We start from the raw sequence: 26,187 nt of genomic DNA on the forward strand, positions 1-26,187 counted from the left end.
AGTCAGTGCTGGGACGTGTGTGCCATGTGCTATAATAAACTACCAGTAAAGGTTACAGTGTGTCAGAGAACACTCCTTTACAATTATAATATAGCATAACACGAAATGTGAACCTACAGGTAATTCACTTTTTCCATTTGCTGCACCAGTATAAAATGAGACGCGAAATGGCCAGATTCTCCAATTTCTGGACTGGTGCTTTGATTCCCCCGCTAGAGAAATAAGGCTACAAAATGAGACTGTATTTCGAAGCTACTTGACTCGCTGAGTTACTCCAGCACTTTGTGTTTCTTTTTTCAGTCTATCGATATTCAATATCCATTCAAGTTACTGGATATAGAGTCACAACGCAAAGAAACAGGCCCATCAGTCCAACATACCCATGCTGACCAAGATGTCCCATCTACACTAGTGCCACCTGCCAACATTTGCCCATATCCCTCGAAAATATTCCTATCTCTTTACCTGTCCAAATTTTTTTCATATGTTGTTGTAGTACCTGCCTCAACTACCTCCTCTGGCAGCTCGTTCCATAGAATAGACAATAGGTGTTGGAGTAGGCCATTCGGCCCTTCGAGCCAGCACCGCCATTCACCGTGATCATGGCTGATCATTCTCAATCAGTACCCCGTTCCTGCCTTCTCCCCATATCCCTTGACTCCGCTATCTTTAGGAGCTCTATCAAACTTTCTCTTGAAAGCATCCAGAGAATTGGCCTCCACTGCCTTCTGAGGCAGGGAATTCCACAGATTCACAACACTGAAAAAGTTTTTCCTCATCTCCGTTCTAAATGGCCTACCCCTTATTCTTAAACTGTGGTCCCTGGTTCTGGACTCCCCCCCAACATCAGGAACATGTTTCCTGCCTCTAGCGTGTCCAATCCCCTAATAATCTTATATGTTTCAATAAGATCCCCTCTCATCCTTCTAAATTCCAGTGTATACAAGCCCAGTCACTCCATTCTTTCAACGTACGACAGTCCCGCCATCCCAGGAATTAACCTTGTGAACCTATACTGCACTCCCTTAATAGCAAGAATGTCTTTCTTCAAATTTGGAGACCGAAATTGCACATAATACTCCAGGTGTGGTCTCACTAGGGCCCTGTACAACTGCAAAAGGACCTCTTTGCTCCTATACTCAACTCGTTATGAAGGCCAACATGCCATTAGCTTTCTTCACTGCCTGCTGTCCCTGCATGCTTACTTTCAGTGACTGATGAACAAAGACACCCAGATCTCGTTGTACTTCCCCTTTTCCTAATTTGACACCATTCAGATAATAATCTGCCTTCCTGCTCTTGCCACCAAAGTGGATAACCTCACATTTATCCACATTAAACTGCATCCACCATGCATCTGCCCACTCACACAACCTGTCCAAGTCACCCTGCATCCACATAGCATCCTCCTCACAGTTCACACTGCCACCCAGCTTTGTCTCATCTGCAAATTTGCAAGTGTTACTTTTAGTCCCTTCATCAAAGTCATTGATGTAAATATCTACCCACCACCCTCTGTGAGAAAAAGTTGTCCCTCAGGTTCCTATTAAATTTTGCACCTCTCACCTTAAACCTATGTCCTCTGGTTCTTTATACCCCTATTCTGTGCACCTACTCTATCTATTTCCCTCATGATTTTATACACCTCTATAAGATCACCACAAATCCTCCTGCACTCCAAGGATTAAAGTACGAGCCTGCCCAAACTCTTCCTATAGCTCACGTCCTCAAGTCCTGGCAACATCTTCCTAATGGACCTCAGGCCAGACAAAAACATAATTCAATGATAGATGCTGGGTCAGACTACATCAGCCACCGTGTCCAATTCAGGCTGCCAAGTGTTAAGGCAATAGATTCATGCACCAAATGATGAAGTCAAGACATTTTAACTGAGCAATTTCATAAGCGATAGGAGCAGGGGTTTATGCCATTCATGCCTGCAGTCATTCAATTACTATTGCAACTGATCTTTACTTCAATGCCAACTTTACTTTAGTTTAGAGATACAGCGCCTTTCGGCCCACCGGGTCCGCGCCGACTAGCAGATTCCCACACATTAACACTATCCTATACCCACTAGGGACATTTTTTTAAACATTTACCAAGCCAATTAACCTACATACCTGTACGTCTTTGGAGTGTGGGAGGAAACCGAAGATCTCAGAGAAAACCCACACAGGTCACGGGGAGAACGTACAAACTCCATACAGACAGCACCCGTAGTCGGGATGGAACCCGGGTCTCCGGCGCTGCAGTCGCTGTAAGGCGGCAACTCTACCGCTGCGCCACCGTGCCGCCCTTGCTTCCCATGTCACTTGATTAATTTTAACACCAAATAAACTTTTTAAATCGCTTTCTTCAATACATTAGGGCAGCACAGTGGCACAACAGTAGAATCGCTGCCTCACAGCTCCAGAGACCCGGATTTGATTCGGACGTCGGGTGCTATCTGTGTGGAGTTTGTACGTTCTCTCTGTGGCCACATTGGTTTCCTTCGGGAACTCCACTTTTCTCCCACATCCCAAAGACGTGCGATTTTATAGGTTAATTGACCTCTGCAAATTGTTTCCTAGTGTAGGGAGCAGATGCTAACATAGAACTATACTCCTGTTATAAGGTCATAAGGAATAGGAGTAGAATTAGGCCATTCGGCCCATTAAGTCTACGCCGCCATTCAATCATGGTAGATCTATCTCTCCCTCCTATCCCCATTCTCCTGCCTTCTCCCCGTAACATGACACCTGTTCAGCCAAAGGTCCAGAAGTCTGAAAGCGCACACCATTTGACAGGAACAGGTTCGTCCTGTCCGATATCAGGCTTCAGAATGAACCTTCCACAGGATGGGATCCTGTCCAATTCACCTTTATCCCTCGTGGACATTGGACTATATTCTGCACTCGGTATCTTCCCCTTTGCTCGATCTATTGCACTTGAGTTTGGACTAATTGGACGATTAATTGGTTTTTATTGGACTTCAATGTTATATCTTTGCACTAAACGTTGAACCCTTTATCTTTGCACCATGGATGACTTGATTGTTTTTGTGTATAATCTATTTTTTTACTGTATAGCATGCAAAACTGCATTTCAGTGCATGTGACAATAATAAACTAAACATTCTCCTTTGGACTGCGCCATGATCCTATTCCTCGGGCAATCTGTCCGCCATTCATCTATATCCCCTGCCTGCTTTTTTCTGCATTTGAAAACCTTTCTAAACATTTTAATGTTTTCCTAGTTCTGACAAAAGGTTATTGACCCAAAACATTTCTTCAGGGTTCCCAAATGAATCACAGGAAGTGACCAGGAAGTACCGACCCAAACTAAACCTAGTTCCCAGCATTTAGCTCATAGCCATTGGCCATTACGGCTTCCAGATAGCACGCCTCCAATGCCTACATCGTTGGCCCTGTGCACCCCGGGAACCACAAAAAAATCTTCTTTTATCACGGAACGTAGAACGGTACAGGAACAAGCCCTTCGGCCCACATTGCATACGCTGAACATGATACCAGGATAAACTCATCTCACCAGACTGCACATGATCCCTCCATTTCACCCATATCCATCATGTGCCTATCTAAAAGCCTCAAATACCACTATCGTATCTACCTCCCCCCCCCCTACCCCTGACAGCAGGTTCCAGGGACCCACCACCCACTCTATAAAAAACTTTCCCTGCCTATCTCCTTTAAATTTTGCCCCTCTAATCTTAGAGCTATGCCCTCTAGTCTTTGACAGTTCCACCCAGGGAAAAGGGTTCTGACTGACCACCCTATCTATTTCTCATAATTTTAAATACTTCAATCAGGACTCCCCTCAGACACTCCAGAGAAAGCAATCCAGGTTTGGCCAATCTCTCCTGGTAGCTCATACTATCTAATCCAGACATCATTCTGGTCAACCTCTTCTGAGCTTAAAACTCCCATGCACACATTTTGTAATAAAAAGGGAACTGCAGATGCTTGTTTATACCAAAGATAGATATCAGATGCTGGAGTAACTCAATGGGTCAGGCAGCATCTCAGGAGAAAATGGATAGGTTATGTTTAAGGCTGGGACCCTTCTTCAGTCTGAACCCGAAATGTCATCTATGTGGATAAATGTGAGGTTATCCACTTTGGTGGCAAGAACAGGAAGGCAGATTATTATCTGAATGGTGTCAGATGAGGAGAAGGGGAGGAGCAACGAGACCTGGGTGTGCTTGTACATCAGTCACTGAAAGTAAGCATGCAGGTACAGCAGGCAGTGAAGAAAGCCAATGGCATGTTGGCCTTCATTGCAAGAGGATTTGAGTTTAAGAGCAAGTAGGTCCTCCAGAGAAGAAATAAGAAGGGTCTCGACCTGAAACATCACTCATTTCTTCTCTCCAGATATGCTGCCTGACCCGTTGAGTTACTCCAGCATTTTGTGTCTACATAGATGCACAGAGTCTCTTGCCTAGAGTAGGTGAATCAAGGACCAGAGGACATAGGTTTAAGATGAAGGGGAAAAGATTTAATAGGAATATGAGAGGTTTTCATGCAAAGGGTGGGCGGTTGTAAGGGACGAGTTGCCAGATTGAGGCAGGTCCTATCGCAACGTTTAAGAAACATTTAGACAGGTACATGGATAGAATAGGTTTAGAGGGTTATGGGACAATAGGTGCAGGAGGAGGCCAAATGCCGGCTGGTGGGACTAGTGTAGCTAGGGGCATGTTGGTCAATGTGGACAAATTGGGGCGAAGGGCCTGTTTCCCCACTGTATCACTCTGTGGCCCGCTGAGCTACTGCTTTTTTAGGGAGCGTCTATCTTCGGCTTACGCCAGCATCTGCAGTCATTAGACAATAGGTGCGGGAGTAGCCCATTCAGCCCTCCGAGCCAGCACCACCATTCAAAGTGATCATGGCTGATCATTCTCAATCAGCACCCCGTTCTTGCCTTCTTCTCATACCCCCTGACTCCGCTATCCTTAAGAGCTCTATCTAGCTCTCTCTTGAGTGTATTCAGAGAATTGGCCTCCACTACCTTGTGAGGCAGAGAATTCCACAGATTTACAACTCTTTGACTGAAAAAGTTTTTCCTCATCTCAGTTCTAAATGGCCTACCCCTTATTCTTGAACTGTGGCCCCTGTTTCTGGACTCCCCCAACATTGGGAACATGTTTCCTGCCTCTAACGTGTCCAACCCCTTAATAATCTTATATGTTTCGATAAGATCCCCTCTCATCCTTCTAAATTCCAGGTATTTATTTCACAAAATGCTGGAGTAACTCAGCGGGACAGGCAGCATCTCAGGAGAGAAGGAATGGGTGACATTTCGGGTCGAGACCCTTCTTCAGACTGAATTCCAGTGTACAAGCCTAGCCGCTCCAGTCTTTCAACATATGACAGTCCCTTCCGACACAATAAAGGCCGCTTTCCGTTTACCTGTAACTGTAGTTGGAGAATTTCTTGCCCTCCCTCAGCATGGTCCTGTAAAGAGACAGCACCTGACTGCAGGTGCTGCTGGTCGCCGCCATCTTGAGTATTGGCAGGACGCGCGGACCGCGGTGGAGACGACGCCAATCGCCGCCGTCGCCATCTTGAGTATTGGCAGGACGCGCGGTCCGCGATGGAGACGACGGCATCCGCGGCCATCTTGAATGTTGGCAAGAAGCTCGGAGCGCGGTGGATATGATGATGATGATGGCAGCCGCCGCCGCCATCTTGACTGTTGGCAGGAGGCGCGGACCGCGGTGGAGACGACGACAGCGGCGATCGTTGCCGCCGCGAGCTCGCTGGCCGTTTGAATCGGAGAGACGCGGGCTCGCGTGGGCGCCCCCGTTGAACAGAACGGCGGCGCGCTCCCACCCGCTGTGCTCGCTCCCGACAGCAGCGGCTCGGCCAGGTTGTGGCGTGGAGGTGAGTGAGTGACAGGCTAACCCGGCCTTTGCCCTTCTTGCCCTGGACTGGCCTGGCGCCTTATTCAAACCTCTTTTAGTTTTATTATTGACCCGTGTGGCGAGGTACAGTGAAAAGCTCCGTCCAAACAGATCAGATAAATCCTGTACAATGTATACATACAATCATGTCAAACCCAACCAAGTACATTAGGTCAACTGTACGTCACCAGCATCATACTCTCGGTCAAGAGTCAAGAATGCAGCACTATAGTAGTCTATCTGTGTGTAGGAGGAACTGCAGATGGTGGCCATACACTGAAGAAAGACACAGAGTGCTGGAGTAACTCAGCGGGTCAGGCAGCATCTGTGGAGAACATGGATAGGTGACGTTTCGGGATGAGACCTTTCTTCAGACAATTTTCTATTGTCTAGCTCTGTATAGTGTATAATGTATAACTCGTTAATACCTAGCCCACAACCAACAATGGACCAATTCTTAATCATCCTTACTTTTTTGCAGATAGACACAAAATGCTCGAGTAACTCAGCCAGCGTCTCTGGAGAGAAGGAATGGGTGACGTTTCGGGTCGAGACCCTTCTTCCGACTGATGACAGGGGAGGGGGTGGGACAGAGAGTGAATGCAGGGACTATCTGAAGTTAGAGAAGTCAATGTTTATAACGCTGGGGTGTAAACTACCCAAGCGTAATATGAGGTGCTGTTCCTCCAATTTGCACTGGGCCTTCACTCGGACAATGGAGGAGGGCCAGGACTTTTTTGGATATCTTTCATTCATTTGTTCTATATCTCTCCATATCATTGTCGACATTTCTTGTTTCCCTCTCTCCTGACTCTCAGTCTGACGAAGGGTCTCGACCCAAGATGTCACCTATTTTTCTCCAGCGAAGCTGCCTGACCCGCCGAGTTACCACCTCATTTTGTGTCTATCTTCATGTTTTTTGTCATATGTCCCAAAACGGAACAATGACATTCTTACTTGCAGCAGCACAACAGATATATGAACAGTTATCAATAGATAACATTATAATAGATGGAGCAAAGCGAAAGATACAGAGTGCAGAATATAGTTACACAGCAGAGAAAGAGGTCTGTCAGCCTAACTTGCCCACACTGACCAACATGCCCAATCTACACGAGTCCCACCTGCCTGCAGTTGCCCACATCCCAATAAACCTTTCAGTTCCACACACCTGTCCAAGTGCCTTATAAGTGCCGAGTGTCTCCCATCCGAAACGACACCTAGCCAGCATGAAGAAGGTTCCCAATCTGAAACATCACTCTAGAACTCTGTGATACGTTAGTTATTCATGTTCTCCAGAGATATAACTGACCCGCTGAGTTACTCCAGCACTTTGTGTCTTTTAAATGTTGTTCTAAACATTCTCAGATTGTAGCTCAGAATGGAGACCCAAGGAACTGCAGATGCTGGGTAGACACAAAATGCTGGAGTAACTCAGCGGGACAGGCATCTCTGGAGAGAAGGAATGGGTGACATTTCGGTTCGAGACCCTTCTTCAGATTCGACCAGAAACGTCACCCATTCCTTCTCTCCAAAGATGCTGTCTGTCCCGCTGAGATACTCCATCATTTTGTGTCTACCTTCGATTTAAACCAGCATCTGCAGTTCTTTCCTACACAACTGCAGATGCTGGATTATCAAAAAAAAACAACGTGCTGGAGTAACTTAGCAGGTCAGGCAGCATATCTGGAGAACATGGATAGGTGATGTTTTGCGTCAGGACCCCTTTAGACTTTGAAGGCTGCCATATCGACAGACACGAGGCTTAGAGTCAGGACACTTCTTCAGACGGATTGTCTATAGAATCAGACGGTAGCCGGTGAATTAAAATTTGACCTGAAACGTGGCCTAGCCATTCTCTCCACTGAGCTGCCTGACCCACGGAGTTCCTCCAGCCCTTTGTGTTTTGCTCCTGATTGCAGCCTCTGCAGCTTTTTGCATCTCCACTTTGATTAATCTTTGTTTATTACCCCTTATACCTCTGTCTTAGGATCAGAAGTCGCGTGTTTAAATCCTTTAATACTGAACACCTCAACAGCTTTTTGTGCATCAGAGCTGCTGAAGAAGTGTTTATGGACACAAGGAACTACAGATGCAAAGTAGTAACAGGGAATAAAGAAATACGTTTTTGGCGTCAGTCCTCACTGTGGAAGATACCAGCAACGTGCTTGAAATTCAAAAGAGTCAGGGGGTGAAGTTAGTGGAGTTACAATTACGAAGGAGAAGGTGCTTGGGAAGCTGAAAGGTCAGAAGGTCAAGTCAAGTCAAGTCAATTTTATTTGTACAGCACATTTAAAAACAACCCACGTTGACCAAAGTGCTGTACATCTGATTATGTACTAAGGAAAAAAAAAAAAAGAAACATACAGTAGCACACAAACATAACAGCACATACAAAACAGTTCACAGCGCCTCCTCAATGAGCCTCAAACGCTAGGGAGTAGAAATAGGTTTTGAGCCTGGACTTAAAGGAGTCGATGGAGGGGGCAGTTCTGATGGGGAGAGGGATGCTGTTCCACAGTCTAGGAGCTGCAACCGCAAAAGCGCGGTCACCCCTGAGCTTAAGCCTAGACCGCAGGATAGTGAGTAGCCCCAAGTCGGCCGACCTTGTGGTGTTATTGCAATGTGCCTTTAAGACTACACGGGTCTATTGGTAGGGGGTCATCAGAGGGCGACAGGGAGGAGCCCGGGGTAGCAGATGGCGGTTGAATAAACACTCGCGTAAAAACACAGTCGGACTCACTGTATCTTTTTAAAGAACACAACATGGTGTCAGAAGTCCTGTAGGGTGCGTGAAGTGTACTTTGAGTAGAACAACTATCGTTTGGAGCTCGTTGACGGCAAAAGAGAAAGAAGAGTGCGACATGCAAGACGACAACGCACAGAGAGCCCCCGTAGGACCAAATGCTACATTTAGCATCCAGCCTCCGGAGTCCTTCGACTTTTCAAAGCCGCAAGAGTGGGCCAAATGGATACGGAGGTTCGAAAGGTTCCGTCTGGCAAGTAACTTGAATGCCAGCTCCGAAGATAATCAAGTTAACACGCTGATTTATTGCATGGGAGATGAGGCGGACAATGTTCTGCGCGGGTTAAACCTGACAGTAGCACAAAGCGGAACGTACATAGGGGTGCGCGATGGCTTCCAACGATTTTTCATAGTAAAGAAAAATATAATCTATGAGCGTGCCAAGTTCAACATGAGCAGGCAGGGAGAACATGAAACAGTGGATGCTACACAACGAGCTGATACGCGACAGGCTTGTTGTCGGACTGATGGATAAGCGGCTGTCCGAACGTATGCAGCTTGACGCAGAATTGACGCTCGAAAAGGCCGTCAATATGGCGAGGCAGAGTGAGGAGGTGAAACGGCAACAATCTTCTCTGCGAGGTGACACCAGGACAGAGACAAGTGATGCTAAATCTGTGGACAGAGTGTATAAGAGCAGTAGTAAAGGTGCCAAAAACAAACCTCACCAGGCTTATGGCCACCAACTCAAAACACACAGCGCCCAACACAGCAGGGGGAAAAGTGTACAGTGCCATAAATGTGGCAGCTCTCCATCCCATCCAAGGCAGGATTGCCCGGCAAAGGATGCGAAATGCCATTTATGTGGGAGAAAGGGACACTACAAGCGTGTGTGTAGATCACCCAAAACCGTGCAGGAAGTTGAAGAGGACGAGGATGTTATGTTCCTAGGCAGCGTCACAGCCGATGGAGAGCCATGGATGGTAAACATCGACATAAATGATAAAAACGTGTCATTCAAAATTGACACCGGCGCCGATGTTACAGTCCTACCCCACACCGTGTTTAAAGAGATCTATAGAGACAGCGATCCACCTACCCTCCGTAAAGCAACCAAGCCACTGCTGGGACCCGGGAGGAGTCCACTAGAAGTTGTGGGCGTCGCTGGGCTGTTCCTGGTGAAAGGAGAGAAAAGGGTGATGGAGGATGTGTACGTCACACGACACCTGCACACTGCATTGCTGGGGAAGCCTGCTATCGGCAAGCTGGAGCTTGTGGTTCGGCTAGACAGCATCACCATAGAGACACTTAAGACTAGCTACCCGAAGCTATGCAGCGGTCTCGGGGAGGTACGACAGCAGTATGCCATCAAGCTGAAACCAGGGGCCCAACCATTCTCATTGAAGACACCCAGAAGGATTCCGTTGCCGCTGATGGGTAAAGTCGAGCGAGAACTGTCCCGCATGGAAGGCCTGGGGGTGATCACCAGGGTTGAAGAGCCTACTGACTGGTGTTCAGGCATGGTGGTGGTGCCGAAAAAGCCAGGAGCCGTACGCATATGCGTCGATCTCACTAACCTCAACGAGTCGGTGTGTCGAGAAAAGTACATCCTGCCATCGGTGGAGGAAACACGGGATGCTGGCTGGAGCCAGAATATTCAGCAAGTTGGATGCCAACACGGGGTTTTGGCAAATACCCCTGACCGAAGACTCAGCAAAATACACAACATTCATCACACCCTTCGGTCGTTACTACTTCAAGTGGCTGCCCTTCGGCATTGCCTCTGCCCCCGAACACTTTCAAAATAGGATGGTGTCAGAGGTCACGGAGGGACTCGAGGGAATCGTCTGCCACATGGATGATGTACTGGTCTGGGGCCAAACACGAGAGGAGCACGACGCTCGTCTGCATACTGTGCTGGCGAGGATCCAAAAGGCGGGCATTACGCTTAACATTGACAAATGTGACCTGTCGAAGGAAGAGGTGACCTTTCTTGGTCATGTCCTCTCCTCCAGTGGCATTAGTCCTGACCCGAGCAAGACTGAGGCTGTAAGGAAGATGGAGGAGCCGACCAATGTGAGTGAGCTGAGGAGCTTTCTCGGAATGGTTAACCAGCAGAGCTAGTTCATCCCGCAACTAGCAGAGAGAGACAAGGCTCTGCGAGACCTCCTGTCAAAGAGGAACTGCTGGCTGTGGGGCGTCGACCAGGCAAGAGCGTTTCAAGATTTGAAAAATGCACTGGTATCTCCACCTGTACTAGCCATGTACGACACGAACCGTGAATGCAAAGTCTCAGCAGACGCGTCATCTTACGGCCTGGGAAGTGTACTTCTCTAAAAATGGGATGAGGAGTGGAGACCGGTAGCCTACGTGTCGTGATCTCTCACACAGACGGAGCAGAGATACGCGCAGGTGGAGAAAGAGGCCTTGGGCCTGACCTGGGCTTGTGAAAGGTTCCGCAACTTTCTCATCGGTAAACACTTCCAGATGGAGACGGATCATAAGCCTCTCCTGAGTCTGCTGGGGTCACAGGCACTGGATGCTCTCCCTCCACGGATTCAGCGTTTCCGGATGCGCCTCATGCGCTATTCTTACTCCATTTCTCATCAGCCAGGAAAGTGTCTGTGGACAGCTGATACGCTGTCGCGTGCTCCTGTGAAAATGGGGGAAACGCCTGACGAAAAGGAGTTGTTTGAGAATACAAACATCTATGTGGACATGATAATAGAGAACCTGCCGGCAAGCACTGCCTACCTGGATGAGTTGAGAGCGGAGCTAAAAAGGGACAGTGTGTGCGCATGCGTAATGCAGCTGTGTCAGGAAGGATGGCCAACGAATAGCAACAGTGAACCGGCACTCAGGCTGTACTGGGCAGAACAAGCATTGCTCACGGTAAATGACCGACTGTTACTCAAAGGGGACAGATTAGTCATACCCTCAACTATGAGGAACGACGTGCTGACCAGACTACATGAAGGTCACCAGGGAGTGGTGAAGTGTAAAGAGCGTGCATGACGGTCAGTGTGGTGGCCTGGACTAAGTCAGCAGCTGAACGAATTGGTCCTCAACTGCCGGACATGCAGCAAAGAGAGACAGAACCACACAGAGCCGCTGATGCCATCACAATACCCAGGCCGACCATGGCAAAAGCTGGGAGCTGACTTGTTCATGCTGGGAAGCAGGAACTACCTGCTGGTAGTGGATTATGCATCGAGATACGTGGAAATCGCTCCACTCAGCCCCACCAAGTCGACAGATGTAATCCACCACCTCAAATCAATGTTTGCACGTCACGGCATTCCGGAGACATTGGTCACAGACAATGGGCCTCAGTTTGCCGGAACCGCCTTTGCTGCGTTTGCAAAGTCGTATGGTTTCCGCCACGTCACAAGCAGCCCGAGATATCCTCAGAGTAACGGGGAGGCCGAACGTGCAGTCAAGACAGTGAAGGGTCTCCTGAAGAAAGCGGCGGATCCCTACCTCGCTTTACTTGCATATAGAGCGACCCCACTGCAAAACGGGTACAGCCCGGCCCAACTCCTTATGGGGAGAAGGCTTCGCACTACGGTACTAACACTTCCAGCCCTGCTGAATCCTGCTCTTCCCGACAATGAAGTGGTTGCGTGGAAGGAAAAGGAGAAGAGAATCAGAGATGCACAACGGTACAACCTGCGGCATCGTGCACGGAGTCTCGACAGGCTCTTTCCCGGACAAGAAGTGTGGGTCACGGATCAAGGCGAAGCTGGAGCTGTGATCGGCAGCCACACCGCCCCCCGCTCTTACATCGTGGAGGGACGGTCAGGCGAAACCGTCGCCATCTAATTCCCATGAAACCCTTGCCGGACCAGAGTGGGGATGGTATGAAAGAGCAACTCCCGGGTTGCATTCCAGAGCAGAGCTCAGCAGAACCACCAAAAGAGAACATTCCAGAGCAGAGCTCAGCAGAGCCACCAAAAGAGAACATTCCAGAACTGCCATCCACTCCCAGAACCAGGTTTGGGAGAAGAGTGATGAGACCAGATAGGTTGAACTATAAGTGAAAAAAAAAGAGTTTCACTAAGACAATGTGTTTACATGTACTTATGTTGAATTAATTTAGTTCAGATAGAAACAGACCTTCCAGCTAAAGAGGCAGAATAATCCTCTAAGGTCTGGTGAATCAACCGCAGTCTACCGATTGATTCTAGAAAGGGGAGATGTGGTGTTATTGCAATGTGCCTTTAAGACTACACAGGTCTATTGGTAGGGGGTCATCAGAGGGCGACAGGGAGGAGCCCGGGGGAGCAGATGGCGGTTGAATAAACACTCGCGTAAAAACACAGTCGGACTCACTGTATCTTTTTAAAGAACACAACAGACCTGAGGGACCTAGAGTTAGAGAGGTGGGTTAGAAGATTTTTGATGTAGGGGGGGGGGGGAATGTCCATTTAGGGCTTTATATGTGAATAGGAGGAGCTTGAAGTTGATTCTGTACCGTACAGGGAGCCAGTGGAGAGAGGCCAGAATCGGCGTGATGTGGTCCCTTTTACGGGTACCCGTCAGGAGTCTCGCTGCGGCGTTTTGGACCAGTTGCAGGCGGGACAGGAATGATTGGCTGATCCCAGTGTATAGGGAGTTGCAGTAGTCTAGGCGGGAGGAAATGAAAGCGTGAATTATTTTTTCAGTGTCGTCGAATTGGAGGAAAGGTTTGATTTTAGCTATGGTACGAAGTTGGAAGAAGCTGGCTTTTACCACAGCGTTGACTTGCTTGTCAAATTTTAATGCAGAGTCAAATATCACGCCGAGGTTTTTGACATGCGGTTTGACTAGGCAGGATAGGCTTCCAAGACTGCCTGTTATCGATTTGATGGAGTCGGGGGGGCCGAATAGGATGACCTCAGACTTGCTCTCGTTTAATTGGAGGAAGTTCTGTGCCATCCAACATTTTATGTCCTCAAGGCAGTGTAAGAAGCTGTTTAAATTTGACTGGTTGTTGGGTTTCAGGGGGAGGTAAAGCTGAGTGTCATCGGCATAGCAATGGAAAGAAATGCCGTGCCTTTGAATGATTTGGCCAAGGGGGAGCATGTATAGAGAGAAGAGAATGGGGCCTAGGATGGAGCCTTGTGGAACTCCGCAGGAGAGGCTAGCTGGGGAAGAGGAATAACTGCCTATGTTGATGGCGATGATGCTTGGACTAGATGGACTACACCTATGTTGATGGCGATGATGCTTGGACTAGATGGACTACACCCCAGGGTTCTGAATGAGGCAGCTTTAGTGATGGCATTAGTAGTGATCTTTCAAGAATCACGAGTCAGGAAAGGACCGGAAAATTGCAAATGTTACTCTGATGTTCGAGAAGGGAGCGAGGAAAAAGACGGGAAACTATAGGCCGGTACGACTGAGTGCAGTGGTTTGATAGGATTATGGAGTCCATTATAAAGGATGAGGTTTCTCAGTATTTAGAAGCACGTTTAAAATTGGCCCAGGTCAGCATGGTTTTGTGTTCAAATCTATTGGAATTCTCTGAGGAATGTGTAATGTGAAAACACAGTGAACTGCAGTCATGATCGAACCCAGGTCTCTGGCGCTGTGAGGCACTGAGAGTGGTGGGTGCCAGGGGTGGTGGTGCAGGTAGATATGATAGAGACATTTAAGAGACTTTTGGATAATCATATGGATATGGATCACATGCAGACAGATAAGATTGGTTGTGGCGTTGTGTTCAGCATTGACATAGTGTGCTGAGGGGTCTGTTCCTGTGCTGTATGAGTGCAGATGTAGTTGCTGAGTTGTGGATGTAGTCCAGTCTATCATCATCATCTATATACCAAAACTCTTGTTTGTTTGTTTGTTCCTGAACTACAGCCAAAACGGTGCACGATAGCGCAACAATTTTAGGCCCATCTTACTCACCGTCGTCCCTTGAAATCGATGTTATATTTTTTAAGTTATTCACATTTTAAAGTTAAAATCTATCTCCTAGGGAGGGAGAGGGGGAGGAGGGAAGATAAGGAGGCATAAGGGGGATGAAGTGGGGGGGAGGGGGGAGAGGGGAGGGGAGGGGGGAGATGGGGGAGGGGAGGTGGGAGGGAGGGGGAGGGGGGGTTGGAGAGGGTGCTGCATCAATGCAGGAGAGGTATGGGCCTAACGGGTCCACTTAGTCTAGTAGATACCAGACTTCCCACCATTAACTCCATCTACTCATGCTGTCAACATAATCAAAGACCTTTCCCACTTGGGTCATTCCTTCCTCTCCCATTGGTCAGCTTGAACTACACCACCAGACTGACAATAGACAATAGGTGCAGGAGGAGGCCATTCGGCCCTTCGAGCCAGCACTGCCATTCAATGTGATCATGGCTGATCATTCTCAATCAGTACCCCGTTCCTGCCTTCTCCCCATACCCCCTGACTCCGCTATCCTTAAGAGCTCTATCTAGCTCTCTCTTGAATGCATTCAGAGAATTGGCCTCCACTGCCTTCTGAGGCAGAGAATTCCACAGATTCACAACTCTCTGACTGAAAAGGTTTTTCCTCATCTCAGTTCTAAATGGCCTACCCCTTATTCTTAAACTGTGGCCCCTTGTTCTGGACTTCCCCCAACATTGGGAACATGTTTCCTGCCTCTAACGTGTCCAACCCATTAATAATCTTATACGTTTCGATAAGATCTCCTCTCATCTGAGGAACGATCTGTGACAGAACCTCTGCCTATATCCCTCCACACATCTGCATATTCATAGAAACATATAAAAATAGGTGCAGGAGTAGGCCCTTCCAGCCAGCACCGCCATTCAATATGATCATGGCTGATCATCTAAAATCAGTACCCCGTTCCTGCTTTCTCCTCATATCTCTTGATTCATCTAGGTTAGCTGCAGATTCCTTGAATATGGATCAGTCCACTGACTCAAAGCAGTCTCGAAGGATCTTACCTGTTTCCTCTGACCAGCACTGAATGTCTTTCGGTATTCGTTTAGGTTTATTACTGTCTCGTGTACGTCAGTACTGGGAAAAGCTTTGTTCTGCATGCTACCAAGTCAAATACAATCCAGTCAAACTGTAGTACTCAGTACTTTAGTACAATAGATACAGCAAAGCGCAAGATATAGAGTCCACAATATAGTTCAGTTTCAATTTCAGTTTCAGTTTAGTTTATTGTCACGTGTACCGAGGTACAGTGAAAAGCTTTTGTTGCATGCTGTCCAGTCAGCAGAAAGACAATACGTAATTACAATCGAGCCATCTACAGTGTGTCGATACATGATAAGGAAATAACGTTTAGTGCGAGGTAAAGCCAGCAAAGTCCAATCAAGGAGAGTCCGAGGGTCACCTATGAGGTAGATAGTAGTTCAGCACTGCTCTCTGGTTGTGGTACGATGATTCAGTTGCCTGATAACAGCTGGGAAGAAACTGTCCCTGAATCTGGAGGTGTGCGTTTTCATACCTTTTGCCTGATGGGAGAGGGGAGAAGAAGGAGTGGCCGGGGTGCGACTGGTCCAGGCAGCGTGACGTATAATTGGAGCCAATAGAAGGGAGGTTGCTTTGTGTGATGGTCTGGCCTGCGTCCACAGTTCTCAGCATAGTAGAACTTCAGTTCCAAAGACAAAGTCCAATGCCAGCAATAAGGTAGAGGTGAGTTGGACAGTACCCTAGCTTGTGGAAGGACCATTCGGCAGCCTGATAACAGAGGGCAGGAAGGTGTACCTGAGTCTGGTGATGGGCGCTTTCAAGCTTCCGTATCTTCTGCCTGTTGAGAGTGAAGTGAAGAAGGAGGGACCGGGTTGGACAAATCTTCGATTATTTGGCTACTTTTCTGAGGCAGCATTAGGTGCAGATGAATGAAAGAATGAATACATTTATTGGCCAAGTATGCATATACAAGGAATGTGCCTTGGTGCTCTGCTCACAAATGACACCACAAACATACAGTTAACAATTAAGAATAAAGTATAAACACATCAAAACAATAAGGATACACCATTACGGTCTAAACATGTGGGTGAAAATAAACCAGAGCAAAAAAGAGACTACAGACTTTGGTTATTGAGTAGAACTATCACTCGTGGAAAAAAGCTGTTTTTATGTCTGGCTGTGAATGCTTTGACAGTCCGGAGTCGCCTTCCAGAGGGAAGTGCTTCAAAGAGGTTGTGGCCAGGGTGAGAGGGGTCAGAGATGATCTTGCCCGCTTGCTTCCTGGCCCTTACAGATGGAGTCAGTGGTGGGGAGTCCGGTCTGTGTGATGGACTGGGCTGCATCCACAGGTCTTTGCAAATTTGTGCCGTCTTGGGCAGAACTGTTCCCAAACCATGCTTCAATTTCTGTTTGTAAGTGGATTAGAAGCACAGTCAGATGAACAGTTTTACCAAAGTGCGGTCTGGAAATAAACAGTGGGTTTTTGATGGTTATACAGCAGAGGTCAGGGGTATTAATGCCTGTGGTTGGGCAGGAGATGTGCTGATGGTATTTGTGCAGCACGGTCATGAGGTTGGCCTGATTGAAATCCCTGGCTGTGATGAACAGGGGCTCGGGGGGAAGGCGTTGGAAGGAAGCTGGGTAAGAGAGGCACAGGTGGGACAAAGCTAGGCAGGTATGGGGTGGATGCAGGTGAGGGCTGTCTTCATTGGCAGATGGCTAGCATATGTGACAAAGGCTAGAGGCTTTGAGGGGAATAGACAGGGTGAATCATGGGGTGTCTCCCCACTCAAACCTCCCCCTCTCAAGGTACTTACCCCTGCAACCGCAGGAGATGTAACACCTGCCCTTATACTCTTCACTCACCTCCATCCAGAGAGCCCAGCAGCCCGAGACAGAGGTTTACATGCACCACCTCTACCTCATCTACTGCATCCCGTGTTACCAATGTGGGCTCCTACATCGGCGAGACCAAGTGTAGATTCGGCGACCGTTTCGCTGAACACTTGAATGAATGAATGATACTTTATTGTCACATGTGACAAGTCACAGTGATATTCTTTGTTTTTGCATAGCCAAGGAATGCAAAGAGTCACCACATAAAGGGCACTGACAAAGTTACTAGTATCCCATTTTAACACAAACTTGTGCTCCGTCCGCCAAGGCCTGCTGGATCATCAGTAGTTTACACCCGACGACATGAATATTGAATTCTCCATCCCGGGAATTAACCTGGTGAACCTACACTGCACTCCCTCAATAGCAAGAATGTCCTTCCACAAATTAGGAGACCAAAACTGCACACAATACTCCAGGTGCGATCTCACCAGGGCCCTGAGGTAGGACCTCCTTGCTCCTAAACTCAAATCGTCTTGCTATGAAGACCAACAACATTTGCTTTCTTCACTGCCTGCTGTATCTGCATGCTTACTTTCAGTGACTGATGTACAAGGACACACAAGTCTCGTTGCACCTCCCCTTTTCCTAATCTGACACCATTCAGATAATATTCTGCCGCCTTGTTCTTGCCACCAAAGTGGATAACCTCACATTTATCCACATTATACTGCATCTGCCATGCATCTGCCCACTCACCCAACCTATCCAAATCACCCTGCAGCCTCATAGAATCCTCCTTGCAGCTCACACTGCCACCCAGCTTTATGTCATCCGCAAACTTGGAGATGTTACATTTAATTCCTTTGTCTAAATCGTTAATATATATTGTAAATAACAGGGGTCCCCACTAGTCACTGCTATGTTCATTCCCTGCATATCCACACCTATATCAGGTACTTGTGCTTTCTGCTATGGAACCACTCATTGTAAAGTCACATGCAGAATAGCATTACAAGATTGGCACAAGTACATTAATTAAATTAGATAATGTTTTGCAATTCTGATGAAGGTTAATTGACCTGAGCATTTTCTGTTTTATTTCAAGTTTCAAGTGCCTGAAGCTTCTTGCTTTTCAGTGAAAGGTTCTGTGTATTTTAAATGTCCTTTTAAAAATGATTATTCACAACTTGTGAACAAGACTTTGCATGGTCAAGGTGACTTGGTATGGACTTATTAATACCCTAGTGAATTGATGAACGAAGTTGTTAATCCTTTTGTGATTCTCAGAAGAAATAAAAAATTAGAGGTATCCCTATTGTAGATCATTTGAATCAGTAAAGTAGATATTTTGTGATAATTTAATTTTCAACTGCATTAATACAATTGCATCGGATTTCAACTTTAACCGCGCAAGGAATATTTTTTGTTGCAAAATTTGCTTCGCAAAATTAGACAGCATTTGAGAACATAATGCTAATGCATGGGAAATTTTACATTTGTTAATATTAAAGAATTTGATTGAAAACATGATATTTTTGCATAACAGAAGAAGTGAGAGTGTAAATGCTCTGGTTATTTTTCTGTGTTTGGAAACACGAGAAAAGTGGTAGTTTCCTATATCTTGGATGATCCTAAATGCATCTGAGATTGCACCTCCTGAATTACTCCAGCATTTTGTGAATAAATTCCTTTGATTTGTACCAGCATCTGCAGTTATTTTCGTACACATCATATCAGGTCAGATGTCATTCTGGCCTACATGCTATTTTTAAAAATTATTTTTCTCAACCAGAGAAACCTGGTGAACCTACGCTGCACTCATTTCTCCTGCGATTGCAGGGGAAAGTGTCCTTGGATGGAGTTGAGGGGGGAGATAAAGGTCCTTGGATGGAGTTGAGGGGGGAGGTAAAGGTCCTTGGATGGAGTTGAGGGGGGAGGTAAAGGTCCTTGGATTTCCCCTGCAACCGCACGAGATGCAACACCTGTCCCTTTACCTCCCCCCTCAACTCCATCCAAGGACCCAAACAGTCTCTCCAGGTGAGACAGAGGTTCACCTGCACCTCCTCCAACCTCATCTATTGTATCCGCTGCTCTAGATATCAACTTCTTTACATCGGCAAAACCAAACGCAGGCTCGGTGATCGTTTCGCTCAACACCTTCGCTCAGTCCGTCCTAACCATCCTGATCTCCCGGTGGCTGAGCACTTCAACTCCCCCTCCCACTCCCAGTCTGACCTTTCTGTCATAGGCCTCCTCCAGTGCCATAGTGAGGCCCACCAGAAATTGGAGGAACAGCACCTCATATTTCGCTTGGGCAGCTTGCAGCCCAGTGGTATGAACATCGACCTCCAACTTTAGATAGTTCCTCTGTCCCTCTCCTCCCCTCCCCCTTCCAAGTTCTCCCTCTATCTTCCTGTCTCCACCTATATTCTTCCTTTGTCCTGCCCCCCTGACATCAGTCTGAAGAAGGGTCTCGACCCGAAACGTCGCCCATTCCTTCTCTCCTGAGATGCTGCCTGACCTGATATGACGACTTAACATTATAGACAATAGGTGCAGGAGTAGGCCATTCAGCGCTTCGAGCCAGCACCGCCATTCAATGCGATCATGGCTGATCATTCTCACTCAGTACCCCGTTCCTGCCTTCTCCCCATACCCCCTCACTCCGCTATCCTTAAGAGCTCTATCCAGCTCTCTCTTGAAAGCATCCAACGAACTGGCCTCCACTGCCTTCTGAGGCAGAGAATTCCACACCTTCACCACTCTCTGACTGAAAATGTTCTTCCTCATCTCCGTTCTAAATGGCCTACCCCTTATTCTTAAACTGTGCCCACTTGTTCTGGACTCCCCCAACATTGGGAACATGTTTCCTGCCGCTAATGTGTCCAATCCCCTAATTATCTTATATGTTTCAATAAGATCCCCCCTCATCCTTCTAAATTCCAGTGTATACAAGCCTAATTGCTCCAGCCTTTCAACATACGACAGTCCCGCCATTCCGGGACTGATCCTGTTTTGAGAGATATTGGAAATGATCATTTTGCGGACATTGCCATTGAAAGTAATTTGTCTGCGTCTACCTTCCTAATGTTAGGTACCCCACTCTCCTCACCCAGCCCCTTTAGGGCTCCTCTAAAGCATTTATTGCATTTTAATTTAAAAGATAAATTAAATGCCTCCATCTATTCGAATTCTCAATTCTTCAGACTGCTATGTTGGCAGACAGACCACCTAGATAATGAAGAAGATGGCTCGGCCCATTCCTTCTCTTGAGAGAAGCTGCCTGTCCTGCTGAGTTACTCCAGCATTTCGTGTCTACCCACCCAATGGGTGCCTGCAACCACTACCAAACAAGAATGAAGGCATCCAATAACCTGATGCTGCACCTTGGGTGAAATTAGCACTGTCCTGGACACTTAAGCCTTGGACTATTAGGATGTAGATGTTGTATTTATACTGTGTAATTAAGTGAGATTATAATTAAATAATCTGTTCCTTTTTCATTACCAGGAAAGGATTTTGGCAGTCACTCCAGTCTCAGAAAGGTATGATTGCTTCCATTAATTCATTCTCTGTATAATGACAAACAGCACATTGGGATATGTTTCAAATTGCTAGATATCACATCACTCCTTCCAACTGTTTAATTTTAAACACAATTATGGCAATATTTCATTATGGCCAGGATTAGAAGCATTTTATTTTTGTCTCTCAATAGTGTTTGTTCATTCGCAAAACATTTCTATGGAATTTATATTCTAAAACAAACCCTGAATAGAAGTGCATAAATCAATTCTTATTGCTTTTAAATATGAAGTAGCAGTACTCACAAACAGTACAGTATCTTGTTTATTGGTACTCCAGCTGTATCTACTTTTTTTTGGAATTGATAGATTAGTGACCTTCACAATTATGTATTTTGCCTTACACAAAGTGCTTGTGTATCTCAGCGGGTCAGGCAGCATCACTGGAGAACATGCATGGGTGATGTTTCAAGTGGGGACCATTCTTCAGACTGACTGTGGTAGGGGAGGAGAACGCTGGAAGAGAGGTGGGGGTGGGACAAATTCTGACAAGTGATAGATGGGGCAGGTGAGGGGAGGTTTGATCAGCAGATAGTTGGACAAAGGCTAGACATAAAACGAAAAAACGTGAGGTAAGGATAGAAGATGCATGAAACCGGAGGAAGCAATAAAGGTGGAAAGGGGCAGAGAAAGGTAGAAATGTTTGCTCATCCAGGTGGGGCACAAAGAAGAGTGGGGAAAAAACAAGAAGTGGAAAGAGAGGGGGGGGGGGGGGGGGGGCACATTTGTTGGTTACTTACCTAAATTTGGAGAATTCAGTATTCCTACTGATAGGTTGTAAGCTCTACTCGGGCAGCGCAGACTGAGGTGGCTGGGCCATATCCACCGCATGGAGGATGGCCGCATTCCAAAAGACATCCACTATGGAGAGCTGACATCTGGGAGGAGAACCATCGGCCGCCCCCAGTTAAGTTACAAGGATGTCTGCAAGAGATACGAAGGCGGTCAACATCGATGTGGAGTCCGGGGAGAGTCCTTTCAGTTGACCGCACGAGGTGGAGAGGTACCCTGAACCGACACCTCAAAACGGGGGAAGAGAAACTGATGAACGCAGCGGCAGACAAGCGGGCACGCAGAAAGGAGCGCAGCAACTTCAACAGACCAGAGACCACACACAAATGTGACCTTTGCCACAGAGACTGTCACTCCCGCATTGGTCTCTTCAGCCACAAGCGACGCTGCTCTAGCCGAGATGTGGAGCAAGCAGCCAACTAGGATGCATCACCCATGGTCAGCCATGACTGAAGGGTTAGCTTAGCTTAGGTTGTAAGCTACCCAAGTCGAATATAAGATGCTGTTCCTCCACTTTCTGTACTGGGCCTCCTCCATTGCCAGAGTGATGTGTGTGGCATCACCCTGGCAGTGGAGGAGGCCCAGTACAGAAAGAGTGCAGGAAGGAACTGCAGATGCTGGTTTACACTGAAGATAGACACAAAATGCTGGAGTGACTCAGTGGGACAGACAGCATCTCTGGATAAAAAGAATGGGTGACGTTTTGGGTTGGGACCCTTTGCTGAAGAAGTTACTCCAGCATTTTGTGTCTAGCCCAGGACAGAAAGGTCAGTATGGGAATGGGAAGGAGAGTTAAATGGTTAGCAACCTAGAAATCTATGATGGACTGAGTTCAAATGTTAATTGAAATTGTTACTGTCTTCGCTTGATCTCACCGATTTAATTGAGGGACATTGAGAGCATGAAATGTAGTATCTAAATTTTTTTTTGAGGATGTGACAAGTAAAATGGATGAAGGGGAAACATAGAAACATAGAAAATAGGTGCAGGAGTAGGCCATTCAGCCCTTCGAGCCTGCACCGCCATTCAATATGATCATGGCTGATCATTCAGCTCAGTAGCCTGTACCTGCCTTCTCTCCATACCCCCTGATCCCTTTAGCAAAACGGGAGCCAGTGGATGTAGTGTATCTAGACTTTCAGAAAGCCTTTGATAAGGTCCCGCACGGGAGATTGGTGACTAAAATTAGAGCACATGGTATTGGGGGTAGGGTGTTGACATGGATAGAAAATTGGTTGGCAGACAGGAAGCAAAGAGTAGGAGTAAACGGGTCCTTTTCAGAATGGCAGGCAGTGGCGAGTGGAGTGCCGCAAGGCTCGGTGTTGGGGCCGCAACTGTTTACCATATATAAAGGGAAGAGGGAATTAGAAGCAACACTAGCAAGTTTGCGGATGACACAAAGCTGGGTGGCAGTGTAAACTGTGAAGAGGATGTTAGGAGGTTGCAGGGTGACCTGGACAGCTTGAGTGAGTGAGCAGATGCAGTATAATATAGATCAATGTGAGGTTATCCACTTTGGCGGCAAAAACAAGGAGGCAGATTATTATCTCAATGGTGTTAGGTTAGGTAAGGGGGAGGTGCAGCGAGACCTGGGTGTCCTTGTGCACCAGTCACTGAAAGTTGGCGTGCAGTTACAGCAGGCAGTGAAAAAAGCTATTGGAATGTTGGCCTTCATAACAAGAGGATTTCAGTATAGGAGTAAAGAGGTTCTTCTGCAGTTGTATAGGGCCCAGGTAAGACTACATCTGGAGTATTGTGTACAGGTTTGGTCTCCTCATTTGAGGAAGGACATCCTTGTAATTGAGGCAGTGCAGCATAGGTTCACGAGATTGATCCCTGGGATGGTGGGACTGTCATATGAGGAAAGATTGAAAAGACTAGGCTTGTATTCACTGGAGTTTAGAAGGATGAGAGGGGATCTTATAGAAACGTATAAAATTATAAAAGGACTGGACAAGCTAGATGCAGGAAAAATGTTCCCAATGTTGGGGGAGTCCAGAACCAGGGACCACAGTCTTAGAATAAAGGGGAGGTCATTTAAAACTGAGGTGAGAAAAAACTTTTTCACCCAGAGAGTTGTGAATTTGTGGAATTCTCTGCCACAAAGGGCAGTGGAAGCCAAATTAAGAGATAGTTAGATAGAGCTCTAGGGGCTAGTGGAATCAAGGGATAGGGGGAGAAGGCAGGCACGGGTTATTGATTGGGGACGATCAGCCATGATCACAATGAATGGCGGTGCTGGCTCGAAGGGCCGAATGACCTCCTGCTATGTTTCTATGTTTCTACAGACAACCAATGATAGACTCAAAATGCTGGAGTAACTTAATAGGTCAGTCAGCATTTTGTGTCTATCTTTGGTACAAGCCAGCATCTGCAGTTCCTTACTTGTACCACAAACAACCTATTTACTTTAGGTAGATAAATGTGAGGTTATCCACTTTGGCGGCAAAAGTAAGGAGGCAGATTATTATCTCAATGGTGTCAGATTAGGTACAGGGGAAGTGCAACGAGACCTGGGTGTCCATGTACACCAGTCACTGAAAGTAAGCGTACAGGTACAGCAAGCAGTGAGGAAAGCTAATGGCATGTTGGCCTTCATAATGAGAGGATTTGAGTACAGGAGCAAAGAAGTCCTTCTGCAGTTGTATAGGGCCCTGGTGAGACCACATCTGGAGTATTGTGTGCAGTTTTGGTCTCCTAATTTGAGGAAGGACGTCCTTGCTATTGAGGCTGTGCAGCATAAGTTTACGAGGTTAATCCCTGGGATGGAGGGACTGTCATGAGAAAAGATTGGAAAGACTAGGCTTGTATTCACTGGAGTTTAGAAGGATGAGAGGGGACCTTATAGAGACGTATACAATTATAAAAGGGCTAGACAAGCTAGATGCAGGAAAAATGGTTCCAATGTTGGGGGAGTCCAGAACCAGGGGACACAGTCGAAGAATAAAGGGAGCTAAGAAGAAACTTTTTCACCCAGAGAGTTGTGAATTTGGGGATTTCTCTGCCTCAGAAGGCAGTGAAAGCCAATTCAATGGATGGATTTAAAAGAGAGTTAGATAGAGCTCTAGGGGCTAGTGGAATCAAGGGATATGGGGAGAAGGCAGGCACAGGTTACTGATTGTAGATAATCAGCCATGATCACAATGAATGGCGGTGCTGGCATGAAGGGCCAAATGGCCTCCTCCTTCACCTATTTTCTACGTTTCTATGTTTCTATAACCTACACACCCCCCCTTTTATTTCCATCTCTCTTCCCTGTGCCCCACCTCAATGTGCCTTGTGTCTATATATTTTTGTCTTTGTTGTTTTTAGAACTTTGAGGCTTTATCCAGGTTTGATGGCATGCTCCCCCTGGTGGCTCAAGTGGGAAAATGTAGGTAACGCTTGGTAAACATGTCTGACGGTGAGGTTTTGGATGGTTTCGGTTTAGGGTATTGTCACATATACCAAAGTACCGTGGAAAGCTTTGTGTTGCATGCTATCCAACCAAATCAGATAATATATATAAATATCAAGCCAAACACAAGTACAATAGGTAGTGCAAAGGGAAAGATACTAAGTGCTGTTCTCAGCATTTTAGTGTAATTGTTCCGGAGACAAAGTCCAATGTCTGCATTGGGGTAGAGGTGAATTGGACAGTACCCTAGCTTATAGGCGCAGTGGTGCAGCAGTAGAGTTGCTGCCTATGTTAAGGTTCAATTCGCGCTAAGAGACAACAAAACACATTAGTGGCGGCGCCTAACGGCTGCGGCTCGCTAGCAGTCTGTTCGTCTTTTTTCCTTTTTTTTTTTGTTGTGTGTCGGTGTTGGGATGGTTTTTGTTTTTTTTTGGTTGTGTATGTGTGGGGGGTGGTGTGGGTGGGGTGTGGGTGGGGGATGGGTGGGGGAAACCTTTCTCTTTTAGGTCTCTTCCTCACGGCGCGGGGTGCGGCTCGGCCGCGGGGCCTAACATCGCCCGGCGCGGCTCGGCCGCTGGACTTAACATCGCCCGGCGCTGCTCGGCCGCTGGACTTAACAGTGCCCGGTGCGGCTTGGCCGCGGGGCCTTCCATCGCCCGGTGCGGCTCGGCCGCGGGGCCTAACATCGCTGGTGCGGCTCGGCCGCGGGACTTAACAGTGCCCGGTGCGGCTCGGCCGCGGGGCCTAACATCGCTGGTGCGGCTCGGCCGCTGGACTTAACAGTGCCCGGGCCGCGGGGCCTAACATCACCCGGCGCGGCTCGGCCGCGGGACTTTTCATCGCTGGTGCGGCTCGGCCGCTGGACTTAACATCGCCCGGTGCGGCTTGGCCGCGGGGCCTTCCATCGCCCGGTGTGGCTCGGCCACTGGACTTTTCATCGCTGGTGCGGCTCGGCCGCTGGACTTAACATCGCCCGGTGCGGCTTGGCCGTGGGGCCTTCCATCGCCCGGTGCGGCTCGGCCGCTGGACT

At 47.4% G+C, this 26,187-nt stretch overlaps 2 protein-coding genes across 3 annotated transcripts in view; one reads left to right on the plus strand and one right to left on the minus strand.

The window, feature by feature from the left end:
* lyrm4b (LYR motif containing 4) overlaps positions 1 to 5,607 on the minus strand; it is a 185,680-nt gene extending 180,073 nt beyond the window's left edge. The window contains exon 1 of the mRNA XM_078413872.1: positions 5,409 to 5,607. Coding sequence (XP_078269998.1) covers positions 5,409 to 5,500 — 92 coding nt within the window. The 5' untranslated portion in view covers positions 5,501 to 5,607. The remainder of the gene's footprint in view (positions 1 to 5,408) is intronic.
* Positions 5,608 to 5,707: 100 nt separating this feature from the next.
* Positions 5,708 to 26,187, plus strand: part of fars2 (phenylalanyl-tRNA synthetase 2, mitochondrial) — a 368,551-nt gene continuing 348,071 nt past the window's right edge. For both annotated transcript variants that reach the window (XM_078413844.1, XM_078413860.1), the window contains exons 1-2: positions 5,708 to 5,882; positions 20,895 to 20,929. The gene's annotated coding sequence lies outside the window, so the exon portion shown is untranslated. The remainder of the gene's footprint in view (positions 5,883 to 20,894; positions 20,930 to 26,187) is intronic.

This window comes from Rhinoraja longicauda, chromosome 2 (assembly GCF_053455715.1).
Source record: "Rhinoraja longicauda isolate Sanriku21f chromosome 2, sRhiLon1.1, whole genome shotgun sequence".
Lineage (NCBI taxonomy): Eukaryota > Metazoa > Chordata > Chondrichthyes > Rajiformes > Arhynchobatidae > Rhinoraja > Rhinoraja longicauda.